Here is a 23,809-nt window from a genome sequence, read left to right as displayed (position 1 = left end):
CTGTTGCACGGCTGGTCAGTTTCCTTGGGTAGATAAGTTTCCAATGGGATCAGAAAAGAGCAATTTTAAAGAAAGCCACTTACTAGCGTGGGGGGGGGGCCTCACCCAGCTGGGAGATTGAACCTGGATACAAGGCTACTGTCTCAGGGATGCTGCTCGCAGGGGTGGCCAACTGCTGCAGCCCAACTGGGATATGGGGCAAACTCAAGAAACAAAGAACTGCTCTTTTCTAGCTAAGGTACTTTGCCCCCCTCCATAGTGTCTGAGTGCCTCCCAGTCCATAATTGGCTGAGCAGGCTATATGCAGTATTGTGGCAGGCACATTGGCCCCAGGATAAGAGAGACACAAAGTGTGTGAGGTAATCACTTTTATGAGGCCAGCTTCTGTTGGTGAAAGAGACAGGCTTTCGAGCACATACAGGGAAGACCTGAAGCAGAGTTCTGTGGAGCTTGAAAGGTCATCTCTTTCTCCAACAGAAGTTGGTCCAATAAAAGATAATTACCCCATTCACTCTGTCACTCAGCTTGATGGCATCTCCAGCGTCTGTCTGTCTTGGAATCACACACCCCATCCATTCCAAACTCCCAGGGAATTTCTAGGCAGTGATGGGCAGAAAACTATTAAAATGCAGGGGTGGGGATCTGAAATGGGGGATCCACAGAGCCCCGGCATCTGATTAGCACAGCCACAGCATCAAGCACCTCTCCACTTGTCTGTAGCTCATACAGCTGGTTGATCGCGCCTTTAATACCGGCACACATAACAACACCCCCCTCTCAGCTCAGCATAGCCTCCCACTAGAGTTTAACATGTTGACACCCTGGATGACTGAGTGCCCAATAATAATGGTGGGGAGGGCCAGAGGGAATGGGTGGGATGCAGGTAGCCCCTGGCATGGGACGTGGCGAGAGGAAATGAGGGATTCTGGCATGGGTGGAAGAGGGGAATTGGGATACACAGAACCCCTGGCTGGGGAGGAAAGAATTGAGGTACCCTGGTATGGTGCACACAGATCCCCTAGCATGGGAGGGGCCCACACAGTAGCAGCCGCAAAGGGGTTAATGGGCATAAGCTCTGTGAGGAAGTTGCTGACTAGCAACAGCTGAGCTCACAGGCTGCTCCTGGAAGGAGAAGCCTCCTAGAGAGAGAGCAGCTGAGCTCCCAGGGCAGCGAGACCCTGGTCAGAACAGCATCTGAGCAAGGGCCCTCCCAGGGAGCTGGAACGGGCCCAGCCTGCAAGGGGCTGTGCGTCCAGGTGACCTGAACAGACTTGGCATCAGCCTGAAGGTAGGAAGTGGCTGTGGGAAGTAGCAGTGAGTGGGATGGATGGAGCTGCTTACTCCAGGGTTCCTGGGCTGGAAGGAAGTGGGAGGCCTGGGTTCCCCCTGCCACTCCTGCAGGAAGGGGAGGGCACAGCTCTGCCACAAGGGAGCTCAAGGACTCTTGAGCCCTGGGTGGGGATGATGGCTCAGGCCCATTATTTTCTTGAGGAAGGGGCTGGCATAACTAGGACAGGGGGTCTCAACTGGAGGTGGGGGAAGTCACACCTGCCCTGCCCCCCCATATTGCTAAATGGGAGGGGATGGATGGTCTAGTGGTTAAAGCACTAGCCTGGGACTTGGTTCAATTCCCTGCTGTGCTACAGACTCCCTGCGTGACCTGGGCAAGTCCCTTAGCAGCTCTGTGCCTCAGTTTCCCAATCTGTGCAACGGGGATCACAGCACTGCCCTGCCTCCCGGGGAGGGAGCGTGATGGTTCATACGTCACAGATTGGGCGGTACTCCGTTACTACGGTGATGGGGGTCTGATAAGGATGATGTCACACACAGACAGGAGGCTTCTACCCCAGGGGCCTGGAGAGCAGCGGATGCTCTGCTCAGACCGGCCGAGCCGGGTGACTGCAGCATCGGCAATGGAGGATGCTGCGCGCTGGAGATTAGCTCATTGGTGGGGTTAGAACCGGGGGGAAAGACACCATCTCTGAACTATGCAAGGTCCCCGCAATGGCAGCCCAGTGGGGAAAGGGCAGTACTAGAAGCAGCAAAGAGTATGCACCCCATAGGGCAAAGGGGAGCACATGGGGCTGACACGAGCTCTGAGGTGTCAGAGCAGAAATACGGTGAGTCCGGGGAAACTGATGCCATCCACTCCATCCCCCACCCCAATCCCACTCCCCTTCTGGGGAAATGCTGACGCACACACCAAGGGAGCGAATCCAGATCAGTGCAGGGGTTGCAATGGGAGAATCCACTCTCAGGAGCCCTTCTCCCCTGGCCCCACCCCTGGCTGGGGCTCTCAGACCCCCGCCCCTCCAGCTGTTTTGCCATGGGCAGGGAAAGGAATGAGACTACAAGCATGGAGATCTTCCCTGGGGCTGGGACCCAGCGGGGTGTGTGACAGCCGACACACTGGGCACTGAAGTGGGGTCCGCCGGAGCTAAAAGCACAGAGCCACTACAGCTGGAGCTCGAGATCTGGAACAGACTCATAATTTCTCTGGATGAGCACCTGTAATATGCACTCACCCTGCCCTCTGCTGGCTGGGATCACAACTGCTCTTCTACACGCTGGTGGGATTCTCCTTTAGCTCAGCAGCCTGGGCAGAAGGCTCTGCGCTCCACCCCCGCTGACGGGCAGGGACACCTGGAAAGGGACACTAGGGGGCCACAGCCAGGTGACACTCTGTAGTGCAACAGCCAGCAGGAGGGCAGCATGGCAACCATGGGCCTCAGGACTGGCCCGTGGGACCTAACCCATGAGGAGCAACTTTGAGGGACCCAAGAGCTGATTCTCTCTAGGGGCTGGGAGCTAGGGGACTTGCCCCACGCCTTGAGCCTGGTCTGTCTCCAGCACTGAGATCCCCATGGTCCACAAAAAGAGTTAGATCCCAGGGGGAAGTGCTGGAGCAATGGGGAGCAGTTGAGATGGAAGGCTGGCCCAGTGGTTATGACACTGGCTTTGAGGGGCCTGGATTCAAGTTCCAGCTTTCCCATGTGCTCCCTGGGTAACCTTGGGCAAATCATGTAGCCTCTGGGCCTCAGTTGCCCCATCTGTACAACGGGGATCACAGCACTGCCCTGCCTCATGGGGAGCTGTGAGGGTCAATACGCTAAGGGGTGCACAGGTGGTAGCTTGTGTCAACTGAGTGCACTGCACCCTATGGGCTCCATGTATCCCTCCATCCCCCCACAGCTCCCTGCTGCCACCTGCCATCCCCCTCTATTGCAGGGACTCTCTGCATCCCTCCAGTCCCTGTGTGCCCCCATTCTCTCATGCTAGGGACTCCCTGTGCCCCCCACTGGCCCCTTCCCCTATATCAGGGCCATCCATCTCCTCCCCACCTCCCCATGCCAGGGTCTGTGTGCACCCATCCATTCCCATTTTCTCCAATATCAGGTTCCTCCAATCTCCACCCCACCAGGGATCCCAGGTACCCCTATAGAGGGGTTGCTCACCAGCCAGCGAGAGTGGCTGGAGCAGCCTCTTCAGCTCCAGCACCCCCTGGCTATAGTCACTGTTAGGCTGGGGAGTGGCACCTTCCCACGCCTCAGCCCTCTGGCCAGGTCCCATCCAGCCCCACTTCTTCAGGTGAATCAGTCCCTGAAGAGTGGACAAGTCTCTACCAGGAGTCTAGCTCAGTTGGACTCGCTGGTCAGTGCTTGTGGCACAAAGCAGGAGGGCTGAAGCCCAGACACGCAATCACGGAGTCAGTGAGGCTACAGGGCCTACCCTGGAGAAAGAGTGAGACCCCTTGAGGGTCTAACACACTGAAGGGGTTCCTCCAAGAAACTGTTTAAAAGGTGCAATGTAGCACCAATCCTGCGGCAGTTGGTGTCAGCAGTGGGATACTGAATGCATCAGTAGTGTTTTGCAGTACTGACTTGCTGAAGTAAAAAACAAGGCTAGTAAAAGGAAAAAGGAAGAAAATGGCATATAACTATCTCCCTAAGAAGGACATCATAAACCTGTGCAGGGAGAGAGGGTTAAGCATTGGGAAGCTCAACAAGAAGCAACTGAGTGCATGGTTGGAGAAGGATGATTGGACCAAGAACCAGATTCCAGAGCCAGTTGAAGTTCTAAGGGGGTCCAAGATCAAGAAAGGCCACAGCAGCAGCAGGGCGGCCTCAAGACCTGATTCTCCTTCCAGCAGGGAATCTTCATGACCTGGTTCCCCATCAATAGACTTGAAGTGGTGAGAACTGGAGCTGGGAGCTAAGGATCTTCAAGTACAGTGGCAGAGACTGGAGGACTGTGCAAGGGAGGGAGCTGACCAGGAGAAGCAGCAAAAACATGAAAAAGAACACAGAAGCATGAACTGGAGATGGAGAAATGGAAGTGGGGAAAGACCTCGGGATGCCAATCCTCAGGAAGCCTAGATACCAAACAGCTGCCCCAGTTTAAGGGGATGATATAGATGCCGAAATCACTGCCTTTGAGAAGCCTTGTGATTTGAACCAGGATGACCCTGATTACCAGCTCCAATGTCTTACCCACTAACTTGGTACCCAGGGTACAATGCAGACATGTGAGTAGCTTTGTCACCCCTGCCCTCTAACCTGGGGTGTCCTTTACACGACTTTGCTACTGTAGACTTCAGTCTGGACAACTCACAAACAACAAGTCACTCCCAGCTGTATCTGTTTGTGGGCTGCAGCCAGCCAGCCACACATGGATGATGCTCTGGCTTTCACCAGCCTTGACTATATTTCAGGGTGACACTAGCATACCCCCAGTCCTAGATTTTCCCCAGAAACATACATCCTGTGCTGCCCAGCCCTTTATGTGAACATGTGTTGGCCAGGAAAGTCCATCATTTTATTCATAGAAATGATATGCACCCACCTGCTGTCCTAAATGGAGGTTCCCAAACACTTCTGTTTAAACACACTGGATTAGATAAAGCAAGTTTATTAGCTACAAAGGGAGAGAGCTTTGAAGTAAATACATAATGAAGCATAAAAGTCAGAAAGGGTTACAAGAAAAGTAAAGATAAAACACAACTAAAGCCTCCCTGAACGAACGACGTTAAATTCACAGCAAAATTTCTCTCACCACATGCTCTCAACGGTTTTACGGGCCAAACTTCCTAGGCCAGGCCCCCTTCTTCTGTGTAACGGCTGCTTCCGTTGTTCCTTCTGGTGCAGCAAATCGATGGACAGAGTGAAAGGAAGGAGGAGTCCCTTGGGGTGTCTGCCCCCTTTTTTTATAGTCCTGTCCCCACTTTGAGATGCATTTCCAGCTGGAAACAGGCGACAGGCAGCCTGTGTGGAGTGGAACCCCAGGCTGGTTCTTTGCTAAGATGTAGGTTTTTTGGTTTGGGGTTTTTTTGCTCCTGCCCCCTTTCCTGCCAAAGAATGGCCACTTAACAGGTAATGGCACTGCTTGTTGACACCAGGCTGAGGCGTCAGTTTGTCCTTCCTCTCTGAGGAACTGGTTTGGCCACTCCCCAGAAGTCTCTGGAAAACCTACTTCTAGTCATGATCTCCACTTATGTTTAGAACTTCCCATAGAACGTGGCTACGTATATTTTGCCATGATATTATTGATCAGCAAATTATGAGTTTTTTCACGGATACCTCCCACGGCATGCCTTGTAGAATAGGGTGTGGACTCAGGGGTACAGTCTGTCTCACTCGGTTCCAAAGCAATACAGGTATACAGCCAAACGGACGGAATTGATAGTGAGGACCATGAACAATTTGAAAAGACTCCACTGCTTAAATCTGAAATGACACCTGAGGCTTACAGGAAAAGGTTTTGGAGTGTATGCAAAAGATCAAGGTTGTGACACATATGGAAGCCACCACCCTGATGGAAGAATGATGATGGGGCAAAGATGCAGGTGTCACTACACTGGAGGATCCGGGGAACAACTTTATAAGATATGTCCCTACAAGCTTAAAACATGGTTAGCGGACAGAAAGCCTAAGGCTGTAGTGGGAGCAGAAGGTTAATGGGAAGATATTCATGGGCTGGAGGGACTGTGGGACAGAGACAATCCTTGCTGGTGAAACCCCATCAAATCCTGAAAGGCAGGACAACCTGAAGTAAGGTTCCAAATGGGAAGCCATTGGGCCTACCTATGGCTGAGATCCCTGGGCAGACACAGGAAGGATTAGGGTGGCTGGTCTCCAGGACATCAGCTTTGACGTCCTTTTTGGGAATGAATGTGTCACTTTAAGATAAAATTCAGCCCCTCCTCCTGGACTAGCCCAGAGTCTGAACCAAGCAGACCGGAGGTGTTAGTGACAGTGCATATAGGGAGAAGGAGGAAATGTTAAGGTCGGGAGACCCGTAAGCAGACAGCTGTATCCAAGTGGGGCAGAGGAATGGACCCAGCCATCTCCACGCAGCAGATGTGAGTCACATGGGCTCAGGCACAACTTCCCTGAGGCCTGCTGCTGTGACCAAGGGAGCCAGCCTGGGGAAGTAGAGGCCAAGCTGGGTCCGGTGGTGGCTGAGGCCCTAGCTGAGCGTGGGAGGACGTGGGCAGGGCAGGACAACTGCCAGACACATTTGCCCTGCTCAGCAGGAAGAAGCCCCAGGGAAGGGTAAAGCAGCTGGACAGCAACTACTGGACTTGGACACAACTTGTCAGGGCATGGCCATGGACCTGATGGGTTCTCCTACCCAAGACAGTCTGAATCAGAGCCCATCGGGGCCGGGGACCATAAGACAGGACTCCTTCCTGAGGGTGAGGGCAACAGGTTGACCCCATCAGACGCTCACGGGGTCACTTCCTAGCCAACCTAAGGGTCAGGACACCCCGGGCTGCAGCCAGGATGGCTGACCCATGGAGGAATGTGGGTTCCCTCCCCTCATCTTTCCCTGGAAAAAGACAGGGAGGAGGTAGTGGCAGGACTCAGTTTCAAACCCAAAGGGTCTGGGGTGGCCAAAGGGCTGGGGACCGCATGGAAATTTCCCATGTGCACCCTGCTCGTGTCATCGAACAGAACAGACCAAAGGGAGGGTGTGAAACAGCTCTGCCCTGTGCAGTGAAACCTGTACGCTTGGTTAGAAACTGTGCTGTACGCATCTCGCAAGTGCCAGGTAGAACTGCTACCACGGAAATGGGCATTATGCTGGGGCGTCTCCTAATAACCATGGTGGGCTCGAACCTCCCAGGTCAAAGGGTAAAGCCTTTTTGCTCAGTTCGGCCCCCAAGGGAGGAGAGCTGTGCTGAAGTGGAAATCTTCTGTAATATTTTTATGAATCTTGTGTGCCTCAGTTTCCCTCTGTACTCTGTGTTGCTAGCCAGTTTGGGAGTGGAGAGTTAAATCAGTTCTTGGGGGGCTGTGTGGGGCAGGAGGGGAGTGTGTATGTGAGAGACCTTGCTGTCTGGGCCGCAATGAATAGGTTTATCAGGAAACTGGTTGAAACTGACCCAGCTCAAGAGAGGGTCCTGAGAGACAATGGGAAGCCCTAAGGACTGGACACTGGACAGCAGGCAGGGCTATGAATTCTGCATGGCCTTGCCTGGAGCCAAAGGATTGGGAGGCGACCAGTGGAGGACCAAGAGTGGGCTTGTGGAAGAACCTGGCCCCGACTAAGGACGCCAGAGAGACACAGTGCCTGAGATGGAATCTGCTACAGCAAGGCAGGTGGTTTGCTCGGGCTTGGCCAGAGCGATTGTGCTTTAACCTTCCTTTCTTTGGGCTACCCTCAGGACTTGGAAAGCCGTATGCCAGGGGACTAACCAACCCTGCCCTGGTTGGAAAAGCTGCCCCATGTCACTGCAAATACCCGCTGGAGTGCATCAGGCCCTGGAGAGTTACACATCCCTAAGTGGACTTCTGGCTCAGTTGGCCTTGCTGGGCAGAGCTCCCCACATGAGGCAGGAGGGCTGGAGCCCAGAGGCAAGTGAGGGTGTGGCCGGCCCTGGAGGAAGAGTGGGACCCCCTTGGGGGCCTGGTCCACTGAGCAGAGTCCTCCAAAGCAGTGGTTCCCAATGTTTTTCTCTGCCATGGCATACCTTGATACCATCATGTGACTCCCATAACGTCAAGTTCATATGACTGTAGTGTAACGTTGCGTCCATCATAGGTCACTCTTAATTTTGAATCTTGAATATTCAGGAACCAACCCATAACGAGGCTAGTAGGGTTAAAATCCAAACAAACATGGTGGCTAGCGTTAGATTGCGATCTGTCATTTGTGCCAGAATTAACATTTTCAGACAGTGGAAACTAACATTAAAGCTAAATATAAGAACTCTGGACATAAGCATGCTCAGTGGAGACAGCAACACACCCTTGAGAATAATATTTTGGGATGACAAGCAATTAATAATTAATCATTTCTGGTCATTCCCAAAATAGTCTTCCCAAGTACATGTCACTTTCTCCGCTGTTTTTAAATGCGATATAATTAATTATAATGCCATTCCAGGTCCGGCTCGTTTCAGCTTTTACCCTAAGTCAAAAGTAAATATAAAATTTAGGCTTGAATTGTATGTCTTTTTTTATGTGCATCATCATCAAAGGCTCATTGCAGCACATTGCATTCATCAGGGCACGTCTGTCTGTGTTTACTTTTTCTCCCTCTTAGCCTCACTTTGGGGAATGGAATGTGACGCGTGCATAGTATTTGAAAGGGGCCTCGTCCCGGAGAGCAAACGTACAGACTGCCATCCAGCTCCGACGCTCATTGAAATACAAGGGAAGATTTTTTATTCTTACGTGTAGTTTTTTAATAAATTCCACAGCCCACCTATCGGGCTCCCAGCTGGGGTGCAGGGCCTGCCCTCGTCAGAGACTTAGCAGCCCCCCAATGGGGTTGCCAACTGGGCATTCAGGCCCCTGCTCCCTGGCAGCGCACTGTGAGGGAGAGGGGCCAGCAGAGGGGCAGGCAGACCCAGTGGGAGGGGTCTTCTTAGAAAGGCCCATAAGGGAGTCGTGAGGGAACTTCCTGCTGGTAAAGAAGGGGGATCACCAGTTGTCAAGAAGTGGGGATCCACTTGGAGCTGCTCAGGTCCCCTGGAGGCTGGAATGGCGATGGGGGGTGAGGGCCTTGTTAGCGGGAGGACAACATCATCACAAACTCTGAGAGAGACACAACGTGGGAACTGGAGTGAGCAAACACCAGCGCCTCCCACTGCACATCCTGCACAGCACAGCCTGACTGCACCGTCCTGTGCTACCCCACACTGCATCCCACCCCCTAGACTGTAACCCCTGCCACAGCTCCCCCACCAGGCTTCAGGATGCTGCTGCCCATCCTAAGCAGTGCATGTGGAGCTTCCACAGGAGGGGGCACAGGGCTGCAGGGGGGCTGTGAAGGGCAGGGTGAGGGCTTGGAGCAGCCAAAGGGCAGGAATCATGCCCCCCGGGAGACAGGATGCTGGGGGGAGATTGTCCCCTCCACCCCGCAGCCATCACTGCCACTCCTCTCATTTGCCCCTCCCCAGTCCTAGCTTTGGCTCCCTCCCCTCCTCCATCCAATCCCACAGGAGGCAGCTCTGCCCCCAGGCACCCTGTGAAAAAACAGCCCTCCTGGGGCTCTAGAAAGTGGGTCTGAGCCTCACCCTGTTCTGGAGGGGGTGTGGGGTGGCTCTTTAGCCCAGGGACCTAGACCCTATAGTTCTGGGTTAAGGGCCCAGCACACAACTAAACACAAGGGGGAGAGCACAGAGAGGACTGCGGGGGTGGGAGGGTGTCACAGGAAGACACTGGCAGGGAGAGAAGGGGGAGATCTCTGCAGGGATTAGTCCTTGCTGGGGGGGGCAGAGGAGGTATCCCCAGGGCTCAGTGTGAAGGGAGGTGGGGGGTCTCTGGCACCAGTGGGTGGGAGGCAGGTTCCCAAAGGCCAGTGCAGTCAGTGGGGTGAGGGGAGTCCCTGGGGTCAATGGGTTCCCCAGGGGGTCAGTGGGGTGGGGGCTGCAGAGGGTCTCTCACCGTCAAAGTCCACGTGGCCGTCCCCATTGAGGTCAACGTCGCGCAGGATCTCCTCCACCTCCGGCAGCGGGACCTGCTCCCCCAGCAGGGCCAGGAGGGCGTCCTTCAGCTCCATGCTGCTGATCTCCCCATCCCCGTTCCTGTCCAACTGGGGGTAGGGGGACAGAGAATGGGGTGAGCGTGGGACCGCCCGACTGGATGGGTGCCAGCCACATCCCCGCCTGCTCCCCCTCCCCCTGTGCCCATGTTCCCCCTTCTTCCTACGCCCCCATACCTCACGGAAGGCGATCTTGAGCTCACGCACCCCCACCATGTGGGCCGTCTCCTCCCGCAGTTTCGGCCCCATCATCTCCACAAAGTCCTCAAAGTCCACGCGCCCACCCACTGCGGGAGAGACAAGGAAATCAGTGCCCAGCCCCCGCAATGGGGAGGGGTCCCACGGAGGGAAGTCACATCAGGGAAGTGGGGTCTCTCTGGGACAGGGGCAGGTCTCACAGGGGGAAGCAGTGTGAGGGGAGGGGGGCCTCTCTGGGGCAGGGGCAGGTCCCACGGGGGGAGCAGTGTGAGGAGGGGGGTCTCTCTGGGGCAGGGGCCGGTCCCACAGGGGGGAGCAGTGTGAGGAGGGGGAGTCTCTCTGGGGCCAATGCAGGGTCCCACAGAGGACCAGTGTGAGGGGAGGGGGGGTCTCTCTGGGGCAGGGGCAGGTCCTACGGCAGGGGAGCAGTGCGAGGGAATGGGAGTCTCTCTGGGGCTGGGGTAGGGTCCCACGGGGGGAGCAGTGTGAGGAGGGGGGTCTCTCTGGGGCAGGGGCAGGGGCAGGGTCCCACGGGGGGACCAGTGTGAGGGGAGGGGTGTCTATCTGGGGCAGAGGCAGGGGCAAGTCCCAAGGGGGGAGCAGTGAAAGGGGAGGGGGATCTCTCTGGGGTAGAGGCAGGTCCCACGGGGGGAGCAGTGTGAGGGGACGGGGGTCTCTCTGGGGCAGGGGCAGATCCCATGCGGGGAGCAGTGTGAGGAGGGGGGTCTCTGTGGGGCAGGGGCAGGTCCGACGGGGGGAGCAGTCTGAGGGGATGGGGGTCTCTCTTGGGGGCCAGTGCTGGGTCCCAAGGTGGGAGCAGTGTGAGGGGACGGGGGTCTCCCTAGGGCAGGAGCAGGTCCCACGGTGGGGAACAGTCTGAGGGGAGGGGGGTCTCTCTGGGGCAGGGGCAGGTCCCACAGAGGGAGCAGTCTCATGGGTGGGTGAGATGCAGTGCGGGGAGGGACCCCTGAGGGTACAGCCATTCCCCCCACTCACTCCTCATCTTGATGTGCTGGGAGATCTCAATGAGCTCCATCTCAGTGGGCATGTAGCCCATGGTGCGCATGCAGGCGCCCAGGTCCTTGTAGCTCACGAAGCCATCCTGGTCTGTGTCGAACTCCTTGAAGGCGTCCAGCAGCTCTGCCAAGAGGAAGAGCCAGAGCCACCCTCAGTGCTGGGGTGCCTATCCCAGGCATCCCCATGGGAGCTCCAGGGAACCCAGCCACAGTGGGGTGAGAACTGGGTCAGAACCAACCCAAACTGGCCATCGATGCATGGGGGTGACCCCTTCTTTGGCCGCTGCACTGATGCCACCCAGCGCCCAAGACCCTGCTGCCAGGACCCCCAGGAATACACGGTGAGGGGTTCCACCACTAGCAGTGGTTCCAGCTGGGACGCCCCCTAGTGGTCATTCTAATTGTAAAGTGGGCAATGTCAGGTGGGATATGCTACCCAGAATCCTCTGCTGCAGGCTGGGCGTGCCTAGGTTTGCCCAGAGACATTCTAGCCCAGGACAGGGTCACGACTGGGAAAGTCTACAAATAAATCCAGACCCACCCCCTCAGAGTGGCAGGCACTATGCCCTTCCTTGTGTCCCTGGCCATTGACCCAGAGAGGACTGGGCATGTCTGAGAGACAGGCACAATCTATTGCCCCACCTCTAAGAGGGCAAACAGACATGCCTGGGCCCCAGTGCCCCCCTTCCAGGGGCAGCCCCCCCACTCCTGCCAACTCACCATCCAGTTCTACTGGGGAAAGATCTCTCTCCTGGGGGCAGAAAGAAGAGCAGGCAGTTAGACCCCAGGAACGTGGGGAGGACCCCCCTTAGATAGGCAGCCCTGGTACGGAGCTGTTGTCAGGGAAACCCTCCCCACAAAACCCACCCCTAGGAGCCATGCCAGCATGGCAAGCAGGGTCAGGAGCCAGGGCAGGAGACAGCAGGAAAGGGCTAACTGGGAAAAACTGCCCTCATCCCAGAGCAAGCAGGGATTGAACAAGGCAAGTGAGGGAGGGCAGAGGGTAGAGCAGCCCCAAAAAGCAAGCAGGGGTGGAGGACAGGGGCTCCATGCCCAGGGTGTTTCCGTGGCTCCCAGGGATGCTGGGAGCTCAGTGCTAATGCCCCCAACCGCTGCCCTTTGTAACTCGATCCCCATCACCTTCCCCACTAGCCTGGAACAGCAGGGTCAGCGCGGCAGAGCCACACGCCCCCAGCCCCACAGCACAGCCAGCACCCCATGCCAGCCTGCCTCAGCCAACTGGCCCCCCAGCGTCTGAACCAGCCAGTGCCCCCGCCCCAGGGCCAGATCAGAGCTGGCGTCCCCTAGAGGATTTTGGGCTCGACAGTGATATTTTATTGGAGAAATGTGGGGAGGGGTCTCATCTCTTTGAGCACACACCTCATTGCAGAGAGGGGTGATGTGACAGGTCCAGTGGGGGAGGGGAGGCGCGGGAGGTGCTGTCAGGGTGGCAACTTCATTTAGAAGCCACAGAAGCGGGTGAGAAATCCCAGCCAAAATTAACCTGCTGAAACTGGGATTAAGGAGATTGTGGGCAAAGCTGTGATCTCCAGCCCCAGCCTGGCTCAACGGCCAGCTCCCAGTGCCCCCCACCCCACCCACACTCCAGCCCTCCAATGGTTCCAGTTCAGCCCCTGCCCCACTCCCCCCAGCAGGGCCCTACTCCCCCCTCCATCACCTGAGAGCCCCTACTCCCCCATCTCTGACTGGCCCCGGCACTGGCCGCCCCATGCCCAGGGATAATGGGATTGGCGGGCTCCCAGCAGGGAGCTGAGAAGGGGTTATTTATACCAGCTAATCGGGGTGACAGGGTGCAGGCAGCAGGGCCGCTGTTAAGCCCCAAGGGCGCCATGTCATGCTGCAGCCCACTGAGCTGCCTCGGGGGCAGAGAAGGACCTGGAGAACTGGGCACCATCCCTCCAGGCTCTTGGCCCCAGGGAATGATGGGCACCAGTGGGGCTGCCCCATTTCCCGTCTGCGAGTGGGGACCCCTGGCCCACCAGTGCCTGCAGTGCCCCATTCTCCCCCACCCCTTGGGCCCTCTGAGCCTGCCCAGCGCCTCCCCGCTCTGGAGGAGCCTGGGGGCAGGGTGCCTGCCCCCCAGCACCGTTCTGGGCATCAGAAAGCTGTACCTGCTGCACAGCCACCCTGCCCTGCTGCCCCCATCCCACCCTAGCATGCCCCCACCATGATCGTGCCCACCCAGCCATGGTCCGCCCACCCCACCCAAACAATCCAGCTAGCCATGCCCCACCTCACCCCAAAGTGCTCCCCAACCAACACCGTCCAACTGGCTATGCCCCCACTGCCTCCCTACTGCAGCTGCCTCTCCTCTCCCAGCCCACCCCCACACAGCACCCCCCATCCCACATGCCCAGCCTTCTCACACCACAGCCTGTCCTCTCCATGCCCACACTCGCCGGGCACCTTTTTGCCCACACTTCCCCCTCTTCGTACCCATGATCCACCCTCTTCCCTCGAGCTCAGCCCCCCACAACAATCCATCCACTCCTCCTGCCCCCACACACCCATACCCCACCACCGCACCTGTCATCTCTGCTCCTACCCCCTGTGCCTCCATGCCGTGCCCCATCCCACCCCCATGTCCTCATCCCACTCTGCCCCCACGTCCTGACCTCCTCAAATCCCCATGCTGTGCCCCATCACTGCTCCCACTCCCATGTACCCATGCCCACCCCTGAACGCCATGCCCCACCTCAATGCCCCATGCCCTACCCTACACCCATGCCCCCCCGCGGAGCCCAATGCCTCACCTCAATGCTCCATGCCCCACCCCACACCCAGCACACCCATGCCCCACCCTGGAGCCCCATGTTCTGCCCCACTCCCAGAACCCCTATGCCTTGCCCCACATCTAGCACCCTCATGCCCTGCCTCCCTGGTGCCCCCATCCTGCTCTGCCCTCCCCCCCATCTCCGCCCCGGGCAAGCGCACCCTGCCGAAGACAGTGTTGAGGAAGGGCGAGTAGGCCTTGGTGGCGTCGGCATGGGTATCGGCGTGATGCTTCTTGCCATGCTTGCGCCCGTGGCTGGAGTGTGAGCTGCGACGCGACTCGGAGCCGGGGCTCTTGCTGGCTTTGGGCTCCTCCTCCTCCTTAGGGGGCGCCTGGCCCCCCTTATTCAGGTCCTGCCCCTCTTTGCATGTCTCCGACTCGACCTTGTCTGGCCGCTTGTGGGGCATGGGGCTGGGCACCAGGGCGCGGCAGCCAGCTCTGGGACAGGCAGCTCCAGGTCGGGCACAGAGCAAGGGGACGGGACAGCGGGGCCTTAAGAAGGAGTCAGAGAAATCCTCTTATTTCCCCACCCCCGCCCCCAGGAGCACCAGGGCTGAGGGGCAAAGCCAATTAGCTGGGATTACAGGCAGGACACTGGCAGCTCAGCCGCTCCAGCACCAGCCCCACCTGTATGGATCGCTGCCCCCCACCAGTGCCCCCTGGCACCACCCAGCTTCCTGTCCCTCCCCACTGCCCCCCACGGCTCCCCCTCCTCTCCTCACCCCCCCACTGCCTCCCATGGCTCCCCTTCCTCTCACTACTGCCCCCCTCTCCCCTCCTCATCCCCCCCGTTGCCCCCACAACTCTCCAGCTCTCCCTCCCCACTGCCCCCTCACAGTCCCCCTCCCCTCACTACTGCCCTCCTACCCCCAGCTCCTCCTCCCCTCCACCCCCCAAAACTCCCTCTCCAGGCCCCCCGCCATGGCTCGCCCTTCCCCCTGCTTCCTCTCCCTCACCATTGCACCACCCACAGCTCCCTGTCCTCTTCCCACTCTGCTCTCTGCCCAGCTCTCTGTCTCCTGCCCACCGCCCTCCTCCATGGCTCCCCTCCACACAGCTCACCTTCCCCTCAGCACTGCCTTCCCCCTGCACTCCCCCTGTTGTGCCCATCCCCACCACTTCTGCTGCCCCCTCTCCTCCCTCATTCTTCCCAGTTTTCACAGCCTGGCCTAGAAGCTCAACCCAACCCCACACACCCCTGGGCCACTACCCAGCCCTGCCTGGAGAAACTGGGGATCCACTGCTGGGGCGGGCGGGGCTGGGCAGTGCAGGCTCCTCCCCCTCCCTGGTGTCATAGCACCCCCTGCTGGGGAGGGCAGGGCTGGGCAGTGCGGGCTCCTCCCCCTCCCTGGTGTCACAGCACCTCCTGCTAGGGAGGGCCCCCTATGTTAGAGCCACTGCCTCTGGATACTCAATGGCAAATCCACTACAACCAAGATATTCTTACCACTTTGGGTAGGCATAGGGCCCACAGTGTCCAATGCTCAAATGTATCTTGTGTCAGCAGCAAGGGCTTCAGAGGAACTCACTGGGGTCCTGCAGGTCTCTTACCTCTGGCGTCTGTCCCAAGGTCTGCAATAGTCTCTCACGTCACTCTCCATCCCTGACCAGTAACAATCCTTCCTTAACCTCTCATGGGTCCTCTGTGCTCCCACATGCCCAACCAAAGGGCAGTCATGGGCCTGAAACCATTAACCACCACCCCCACCAACCAGTGCTGGGCAGGCACAAGTCTGCTTGTAAGGTTTCAGAGGGCTTTTGTTGTTCCCCAGGAGCTTCCCTGTACAACCTTCCTGCCTCTTCAGAAACCCTTTCCCTGCTTCCCCTCCCTGGGGTTCGTGAGGGGTGGCCCCGGATGCTTTCTAGAGTGGGGGCCACTCTCTGCTCCAGGCTGGCAGCTGCTAGCTGGGACAGTGTCTTCAGTTTACAGGGTTTAACTCTCCCGCCCAGGCCCGAGGCCAAGCTACTTTCCTCTGCTACGTGGCAGTTAGAGTTGGTGTCGGCCTCTCCCACACCTGAAAGCACACTGCTTTCTGCTGCTGAGCTGGCGCTGGCTGTGCCCTCCCCACCCCGCCCGGTGGTTTCTTGGTCTTTACCATTTCCTTCTGGGATCAGAACACTGCCTTTTTGCAGCAGGTTATTGCATTAACAGCTTTCGTCAGCGTTCAGCCATCCTTTCCCACCAGCCCTTCTCTTTGAACACAATCCTGCACCCCCGCTTTTAAGGTACCCACCAAACCATCTCACTCCAAACAAGAGCAGTGGAAACTACCTCAAAGTAGGGGGACCATGAGTACCCGAACTGTGGCCACGCCCCCGCCTGCCAGGCGCTATCCCTTCTCCCCAAGCCCTGTCCTTGCGCCGCCCCATCTTCCCAAGCCCCCAGCCTCCACTTGCTCCTCTCCGCCCCCTTCCACTCCCCATCACTCCCCCTTATGGTTCGTAACAAGTGATGGGTCCATAGCCTCCTGACCCCCGTGACTCCAAATGCACTTTAGTAAAAGGCACAGGAGTTTTCTATTGTCCCAGTGCCAGGAGATCTATCTTTCCTCCCTGCAGCTTGTCACAGTCCCTGACCATCTTTTCTCTGACCAGAGAATTCTGGGCCGCACTGTCTCCACCCTCGGCATTCTTTACCATTCACCTTTCATAAACTCCAGTGGTGGAGACCTCACAAAATTAATCAGGCATCCCTCAAGCACCTCTGTGTTAATGACAGCTGTACTAACCTGGGCTGGACAGGACATAGTGTGACACAGAGACCTGGTTGTGGTTCAAACGCGGTGTCAGCGACTCTTGGCACACCTGATATGCTCGCTACACCTAGCGCACGGTTGTCACGCTATAGAGCCAAAAGGTGGCATGTACGATATCAATGGAAAAACAAACAGCTCACTGGTCATTAATATCCTTGGGTGATGTATGCCTGGGTCTGTAGAAACAGTTATAAATATAGGCCAGAATTATGTTCTTAAAATGTGTTTGGCAAGCAATGCATAAGCCCAGTCTGCCCTGGACAAAGAAATGGGTATTTGTTTGTCTAACCAACCTCATCCTCAGGCAGAGTCAATGAAGGCACCTTTACATAAAAGGTAAACAAAGCCATCAACCTAGCGAGTGGGGGAGATAGCATCTTAGCTGTAAAGACAGAGGGTCCGGACCTCAGATGAATCAACTGATTGTTTACAATATTACTGTATTACCAAAAGGTATCAACAAAGGTCTTTATGAAAGCTAATGACACACTGGTGATTAATATCATTGTGAGATGTTGGTATTAACACTCTATGGGGAATTATGGATGCTCACGGATATCATGCTTTAAAATCTGAGACCTGATAAAGGAAGAAACATGTTTTCTCCCAGACAGCGGGGAAGGCAGCTGGCTACTGTCACCAAGAAAATTAAGCAATATATGACCAAAAGCAACAAAAGCCCAATTTACATATGAGTCAGCAGGGGGATGGGAAAACCACAGAAAGAGAAGAACAGCACGAGGTCATCCTGAGCCTGGGGAGAAAACAATGAGTTTAGGAAGATCTAAGGAGCCAGAAGAAGCCAACATTGCATCCATCACTGGACAGACACAAGGGGCCAGAGCTCTTGCAAGCTGAGAAAGATGGGCCCTTCAACCAAGGGGGTTGACATCCCTGGGAATTGAACATAGGTGAGAAACCTGCTTAGGCAAAGATCTTTCACCTGGGAAGACAAGGGACACCAGCCCCTTGTACTTCTGTGGAAGGTCCTGACAGAGAGAGAGAGAGAGAGTCAGTCATGGCTGGACAGAAAAAGATTGGTAAGAATACATCATGAACCAAGGCTGTAGCTCGTTAAGTCTTAGCCACTCGAAAGTATATTTTACTTTTATTTGCTTGTAGCCACTTTGTCTTTATCCTTGTATCTTAACTCACGGAAACCCTCTGTCTCTTTGTTAATTAACTTGCTTTACTTGTAATTTGAACAAATCCTGAGCTGTGTTCGAATTGAAGTGATTGCTAACGCCAGTTAAAGAACTAAGCTGAGCTTTTGTCTCATTAAAGGAGCACTGGACCTTCTTACTCCTCGGAGTGTTCCAGGAGAGGGCTGGACATTTCAGGGCAGATGGTTTGGGGGAAATTCAGGACTGGGAGGTGTTGGGGTCACCCTGCAAGTAGTAACCAAGACTGGTGGAGACCAGGGTGGGGCTGTTGTGTTGTAGACAGGCTGCCGGGGCCAGAGCGCTGAACAGGGTGGCACAGCATAGACACTCAGGGAACTGCATGCTGGCAGCAGAGCAGTTAAGCAGAGCAGGGTTACAGGGCAGGCAGTGACAACTTCTCGCTGGCCTGGGTTGAACCCACAAATATGACAAAGGGCTTAGTTTCTTTTCACTTAGAGCAAGTGTGTCTTATGTGCTCAGTCACCCCCATAGGTAACGCATTCCCTCATACAGCGGGTCTGCGAGTGAGATTCCCAACGTGAGTGCCTGGGCTCCCAGCCATGCTTCTTTTTCCCAGAGTTAAACCGGGCTCCCACCTTTACACTGGGCTTCTGCCCCTCCCTTTGCAGTTTGCACTCGCCAGATGCTCTAGCTTGCACATAATCATCAGTGAGATTGGCTGCTTTTTGGGTAGAATCCAGAGGCTTATCCCAAATGGCTTGCCTGATCTCTTCAGAACAAGATGCTCAGGGACTGTTCCTGGGTGAAGAGATCAAACAGTTGGTCCTAATTCTCTGCCCCTGTCCCCTTGGCCCGTTTTCTTATCAAATCACACAATTTATACACACATTCCTTATAACTCATCTTGTCATTCATTCTGAGGCCTCAGCATTTCATCTAAACGCTTCAGGAGTAATTCACATCCTTTGCAATGCACTCTTTTTAAATTTATCATATTTCAAAGCCTGGTCAATTGGCATTTCATTAAATACATCCAATGCTTTACCCGAGAGCTTAGTAATCAACTTTGGGTTGTTCTTCTGCTCTGGAACTTTATGAACCTCACAGAGCCTTTTGAAAGTGGTAAGGAATTCCTTAATAGGGTCTACTCCTTTGTATGCAGGGCACAGCTTATCCCAGCTGGGTGTCCCTTGGGGAGAGAGAGTACCTGTGGGTTGGGGGATCTGTCCACGCCTTTCCTTCTCTTTCAGCTCCATGGCTTATTGGTGGGCAGCCGCTTCCAGTACCAGGGCCCACCAATGTGCTTCTTTGGCTCTTCGCTCCACTTCCCATTTTGGGTATTCACACTTGCTTTCTCGTTGTTCAAATTCCCATTCTGGTGTCCTCATGCTGCTTCTCAGCATCTCTTATCAGCGCTTCCTCCTCCTTCTCCAGACTAGCCAGCTCTAACTTTGCGGTTGTTTCACTGTCACGCATTTGAAACGTCCTTTGTTCTATTTCCACACCCGAAATAAACAGAAAATAATCAAACTGTAACTGTTCTTTGACTTGTACTTGGGCATCACTATTTTACAAAAAAATGGCCAAACAGACCAATGGTCCATCTAGACCAGTATCCTGTCTGCCAACAGTGGCCAATGCCAGGTGCCCCGGAGGGAATGAACAGAACAGGGCAATTATCCAGTGAGCCATCCGCTGTCATCCAGTCCCGCTTTTGGCAGTCAGAGGCTAGGGACACTCAGCGCATTGGGTTGCCCTTCTGCCCATCCTGGCTTATAGCCATTGATGGACCTATCCTCCATGAACTTCTCTAGTTCTTTTCTGAACCCCATTATAGTTTTGGCTTTCACAACGTCCCCTGGCAATGAGTTCCACAGGTTGATTGTGCATTGTGTGAAGAAATACTTCCTTTTGTTTGTTTTAAACCTGCAGCCTAGGTAATTTCAGAGGGGGAAATTGCTGAAATTCATTGGTATGTTATGTGAAAGCATAAATAACACATTCTTATTTACTTTTTCCACACCAGTCATAATTTTATAGACCTTTATCATCTCCCCTGTTAGTCGTCTCTTTTCCAAGCTTCACAGTCCCAGTCTTTTCCATCTCTCCTCATACGGAAGCTGTTCTAGACCCCTCATCATTTTTGTTGCCCTTCTCTGTACATTTCCCAGTTCTAACATATTCTTTTTCGGATGGAGTGACCAGACCTGCACGCAGTATTCAAGGTGTGGGCACACCACGGATTTTACCAGTGCTTGAAGTGCAAACCCCAGTCAGATAGCAAGCTGTGTGTGTAAATCTTGTTTGACTACACCAGTGTGACACGGGGGGGTTCAATCCAGATCAGTAAGGGGTTTTGTCACCCCCTGCCCTGTAACTCTGGGTGCCTCTGTGTTGTGCAGCTTTGAATCAGTACCCTGACACCAGCAATGGGTATAACCAGGGCCTCCTGCACATCCTCTCCAAGGGGACATCCTCTTCCCCACAGCCCCACAGCATTCTCCACTATGGGGTTCAGGGGGCCCTGGAGCAAGGAGGGGGCAGGATCTCTCTCAGGCCCCACCTCCCCAGACTGTGTTTAATGAGCTGCAGGAGTGGATATACCATGAAACAACCCATGCGGTGGCACAGGGCCCCCAACAATAGGGGGGCTCCCAAAATGCAGGACAAATCTTATCTGACAACCTGCCCTGGCGGTGCAGCAGGGCTCAGGCAGGCAGGCTGCCTGCATGCCATGGCCGGTGGCCCCACGCCGCTCCTGGAAGTGGCTGGATCCTGGCATGTCTCTGCATGCCCCAGGCAGCACATTGAGACCCGCTGCCCCCCTCCCCCAAGGGGTGTGCAGAGACGTGCCAGCAGCAGAGCTAAGGCAGCTCTCTGCCTGCTCTGCCTCCCTCCCTCCATGCCGCGCTGCTTCCGGAAGCAGCTGGCACATCCCTGTGGCCCCTGGGGTTGGGGGGGTGTCTTCATGCGCTGCCCCGCCCTGAGTGCCAACTCCGCAGCTTCCATTGGCTGGGAACTGTGGCCAATGGGAGATGCAGGGGTGGTGCCTGCAGGCAGCGGCATGCGGAGACCCCCCAGCACCTCCCCGCCCGCACCTAGGAGCCGCTGCCAGAGGGGAGTGAGTGCTGGTCACTTTGGAGCCATGCCGCCCGAGATAAGCACCGCCCACCTACACCCCTCCTGCACCCCAACCCCCTGTCCCGGCCCAGAGCCTGCACTCCGCACCCAAACTTCCTCCCAGAGCTCAACTCCTCACCCCTCCTGCACCCAAACCCCCTGCCCCAGCCCAGAGCTTGCACCCCTCAGCAACAGACCTCCCTGGGTGATGGGGCCAACCCTGCAAGAACCTCTCAGCTGGGGTCTAACTGTGCCCTGGGGGTTACGGCAGTAGATTGGGCTTCAGGAGGCCTGGGTTCAAGCCCAGCTCAGCCAAAAACTCCCTGTGGGACCTTGGGTAGGTCCCTGTATCTCTCTAGGCCTCAGTTCTCCAGCTGCACAGAGGGAGCCAGGGCTGCTGTGGGTATGGCAAGTAGCTCACTAGATCAGTGGTTCTCAACCTATTTACCATCGTGGGCCACATATACAGCTCTCTAGGTGTTATGTGGACCACTTCCACACAACATATATACTATCTGTATGGCCTGGAGGATGTCACATGGGCTGTGGCTGTGTGTGAGTTGAGAACCACTGCACTAGATACTACTATCAGCCTGGCCCTTCCAGTAGGGTAGGGCTCAGCATATTGCAGTTGGGGTCTAGCGAGCCTCCCTCACCTTGCCGTCTGCTCTGCTCTCATCATGCCCATGGTTTCCTGGCTGGAGGCCCCAGAGGGTTCTGGATCTGTGCTCATGGGGTCCCTTGCTCTGCAGATGCCCGATAAGGAGCTGCTGCCTTACTATCTTGGGTGGCAGCTACCCTCTCTCCTGAGCTTAGCATATTCCCCTCCGAGCCACAGTAATAAGGGGAAATCAGTAACAGATAAAGCCAGGGTGTTGTGGGGCTCCTTCCTCTTGCACATCTGATAAACCCTGCTAGCACTTGTTCTAGGTGGCTGCTAAGCTGTTCACAGCCCCGGTGACCTGACCTTAACAGATCTTGGCTTTTTCTGTTGAGTTGAATTTTTGACTGGGGTAGGAGATGCCAGATGGTCTGGCTAGGGAGAGGGGCTGTGACTAGAGTCCCAGAGGAGCCAACTGAATTAGGGTGAACTGCAAAGAATGGGGCAGACAATCCCCAAAGCTGGTAGATATTCCAATACTTAGATTTACCAAACCAGCACAAAACAGCTTCTATAATACCTCACTGGTTACCCAGAAGCCAACAACACAGTTCCCTTAAAGTAACCCAGCCTCAGGCCTCCACCTAGAGACCCAAGTCAGATATGATGAGGATTTCTGAAAATCTTATTCATCATATAAAAATGTTCTACCAATCCCAAAGGATCAGACACATTACTTCCCAGGTTAATGTATATTCCAGCTCTTACCCAAATACATGCTACACCCAATTCTTATTAACTAAACTAAAATTTATTAAAAAAGAAAAGAGAGTATGGTTAAAAGATCAGTATACATACAGACATGAGTACAGTTCTTGAGATTCCAATTCATAGCAGAGATGGTGAGCTTTGTAGTTGCAAAGAGTTCTTTCAGAATTAGTCCATAGGTTATAGTCCAGTGTTTATATTCAAGGTGGTCCAGTCAGGACTGGGATCTCAGTCCTTGGGATTGGTACAACTTTTTTATATGATGAATAAGATTTTCAGTAATCCTCATCATATTTGACTTAGTTCTGTCTCATTATCTTTCCTTTTTTAATAGTTCCTACCATTCTGTTAGCTTTTTCTATTGCTGCTAAGTGGCTTAATGGCAGGAGTATTTAAATACACCCAGAACTGAGAGTCATTGTGTTACCCCTCTTCCTCAGCAACAGTGAGCTTTTCTGGCAATGAGACCATGTGTCAGCTCCCAGCCTGTCTGCTCTACCAGCAAACTTGTTGAGAGGCTGCCAGTCCAAACCTTGCCTTGCTGGTAACAATCAGTGCAACAGCTATAAAACTATAGAACTATAAAATCATGGATAGGTTAGCTGGGGACTATAAAATCATGGAGCAGGTCCTCAAAGAAACCATTTTGAAGCACTTGGAGGAGAGGAAGGTAATCAGGAACAGTCAACATGGATTCACCAAGGGCAAGTCATGCCTGACCAACCTGATTGCCTTCTATGATGAGACAACTGGCTCTGTGGATGAGGGGAAAGCGTTGGATGTGCTATATCTTGACTTTAGCAAAGCTTCTGACATGGTCTCCCACAGTATTCTTGCCAGCAAGTTAAAGAGTATGGACTGGATGAATGGACTATAAAAGGTGGATAGAAAGCTGGCTAGATCGTCGGGCTCAACAGGTAGTGATCAACCGCTCGATATCTAGTTGGCAGCCAGTATCAAACAGAGTGCCCCAAGGGTCGGTCCGGGGGCCAGTTTTGTTCAACATCTTCATTAATGATCTGGATGATGGGATGAATTGCACCCTCAGTAAGTTCGCGGATGACACTAAGCTGGGGGGAGAGGTAGATACCCTGGAGGGTAGGGATTGGGTCCACAGTGACCTAGACAAACTGGAAGATTGGGCCAAAAGAAATCTGATTAAGTTCAACAAGGACAAGTGCAGAGTCCTGCACTTAGGAAGGAAGAATGCCATGCACCGCTACAGGCTGGGGACCGACTGGCTAAGCAGCAGTTCTGCAGAAAAGGACCTAGGGGTTACAGTGGACAAGAAGCTGGATATGAGTCAGCAGTGTGTCCTTTTTACCAAGAAGGCTAATGGCATATTGGGCTGCATTAGTAGGAGCATTGCCAGCAGATCGAGGGAAGTGATTATTCCCCTCTATTCTGCACTGATGAGGCCACATCTGGAGTATTGCATCCAG

The 23,809-nt window shown here is 54.8% G+C and overlaps 1 protein-coding gene across 1 annotated transcript; it reads right to left on the bottom strand.

Moving 5' to 3' along the window:
- Window positions 1-6,934: 6,934 nt before the first annotated feature.
- Window positions 6,935-14,432, bottom strand: CABP4 (calcium binding protein 4). The gene is made up of 6 exons (XM_074956853.1): window positions 14,160-14,432; window positions 11,925-11,955; window positions 11,185-11,328; window positions 10,168-10,277; window positions 9,894-10,041; window positions 6,935-9,041 (listed from the first exon to the last, which is right to left on the bottom strand). Exons 1-6 carry the CDS (start codon window positions 14,403-14,405, stop codon window positions 9,013-9,015), a joined length of 708 nt encoding a protein of 235 aa, XP_074812954.1. The 5' UTR covers window positions 14,406-14,432; the 3' UTR covers window positions 6,935-9,012.
- Window positions 14,433-23,809: the final 9,377 nt, after the last annotated feature.

This window comes from Natator depressus, chromosome 6, assembly GCF_965152275.1.
Source record: "Natator depressus isolate rNatDep1 chromosome 6, rNatDep2.hap1, whole genome shotgun sequence".
NCBI lineage: Eukaryota > Metazoa > Chordata > Testudines > Cheloniidae > Natator > Natator depressus.
The sequence above is the reverse complement of the archived record's forward strand: the minus strand, read 5'-3'. Positions and strand labels throughout refer to the sequence as shown.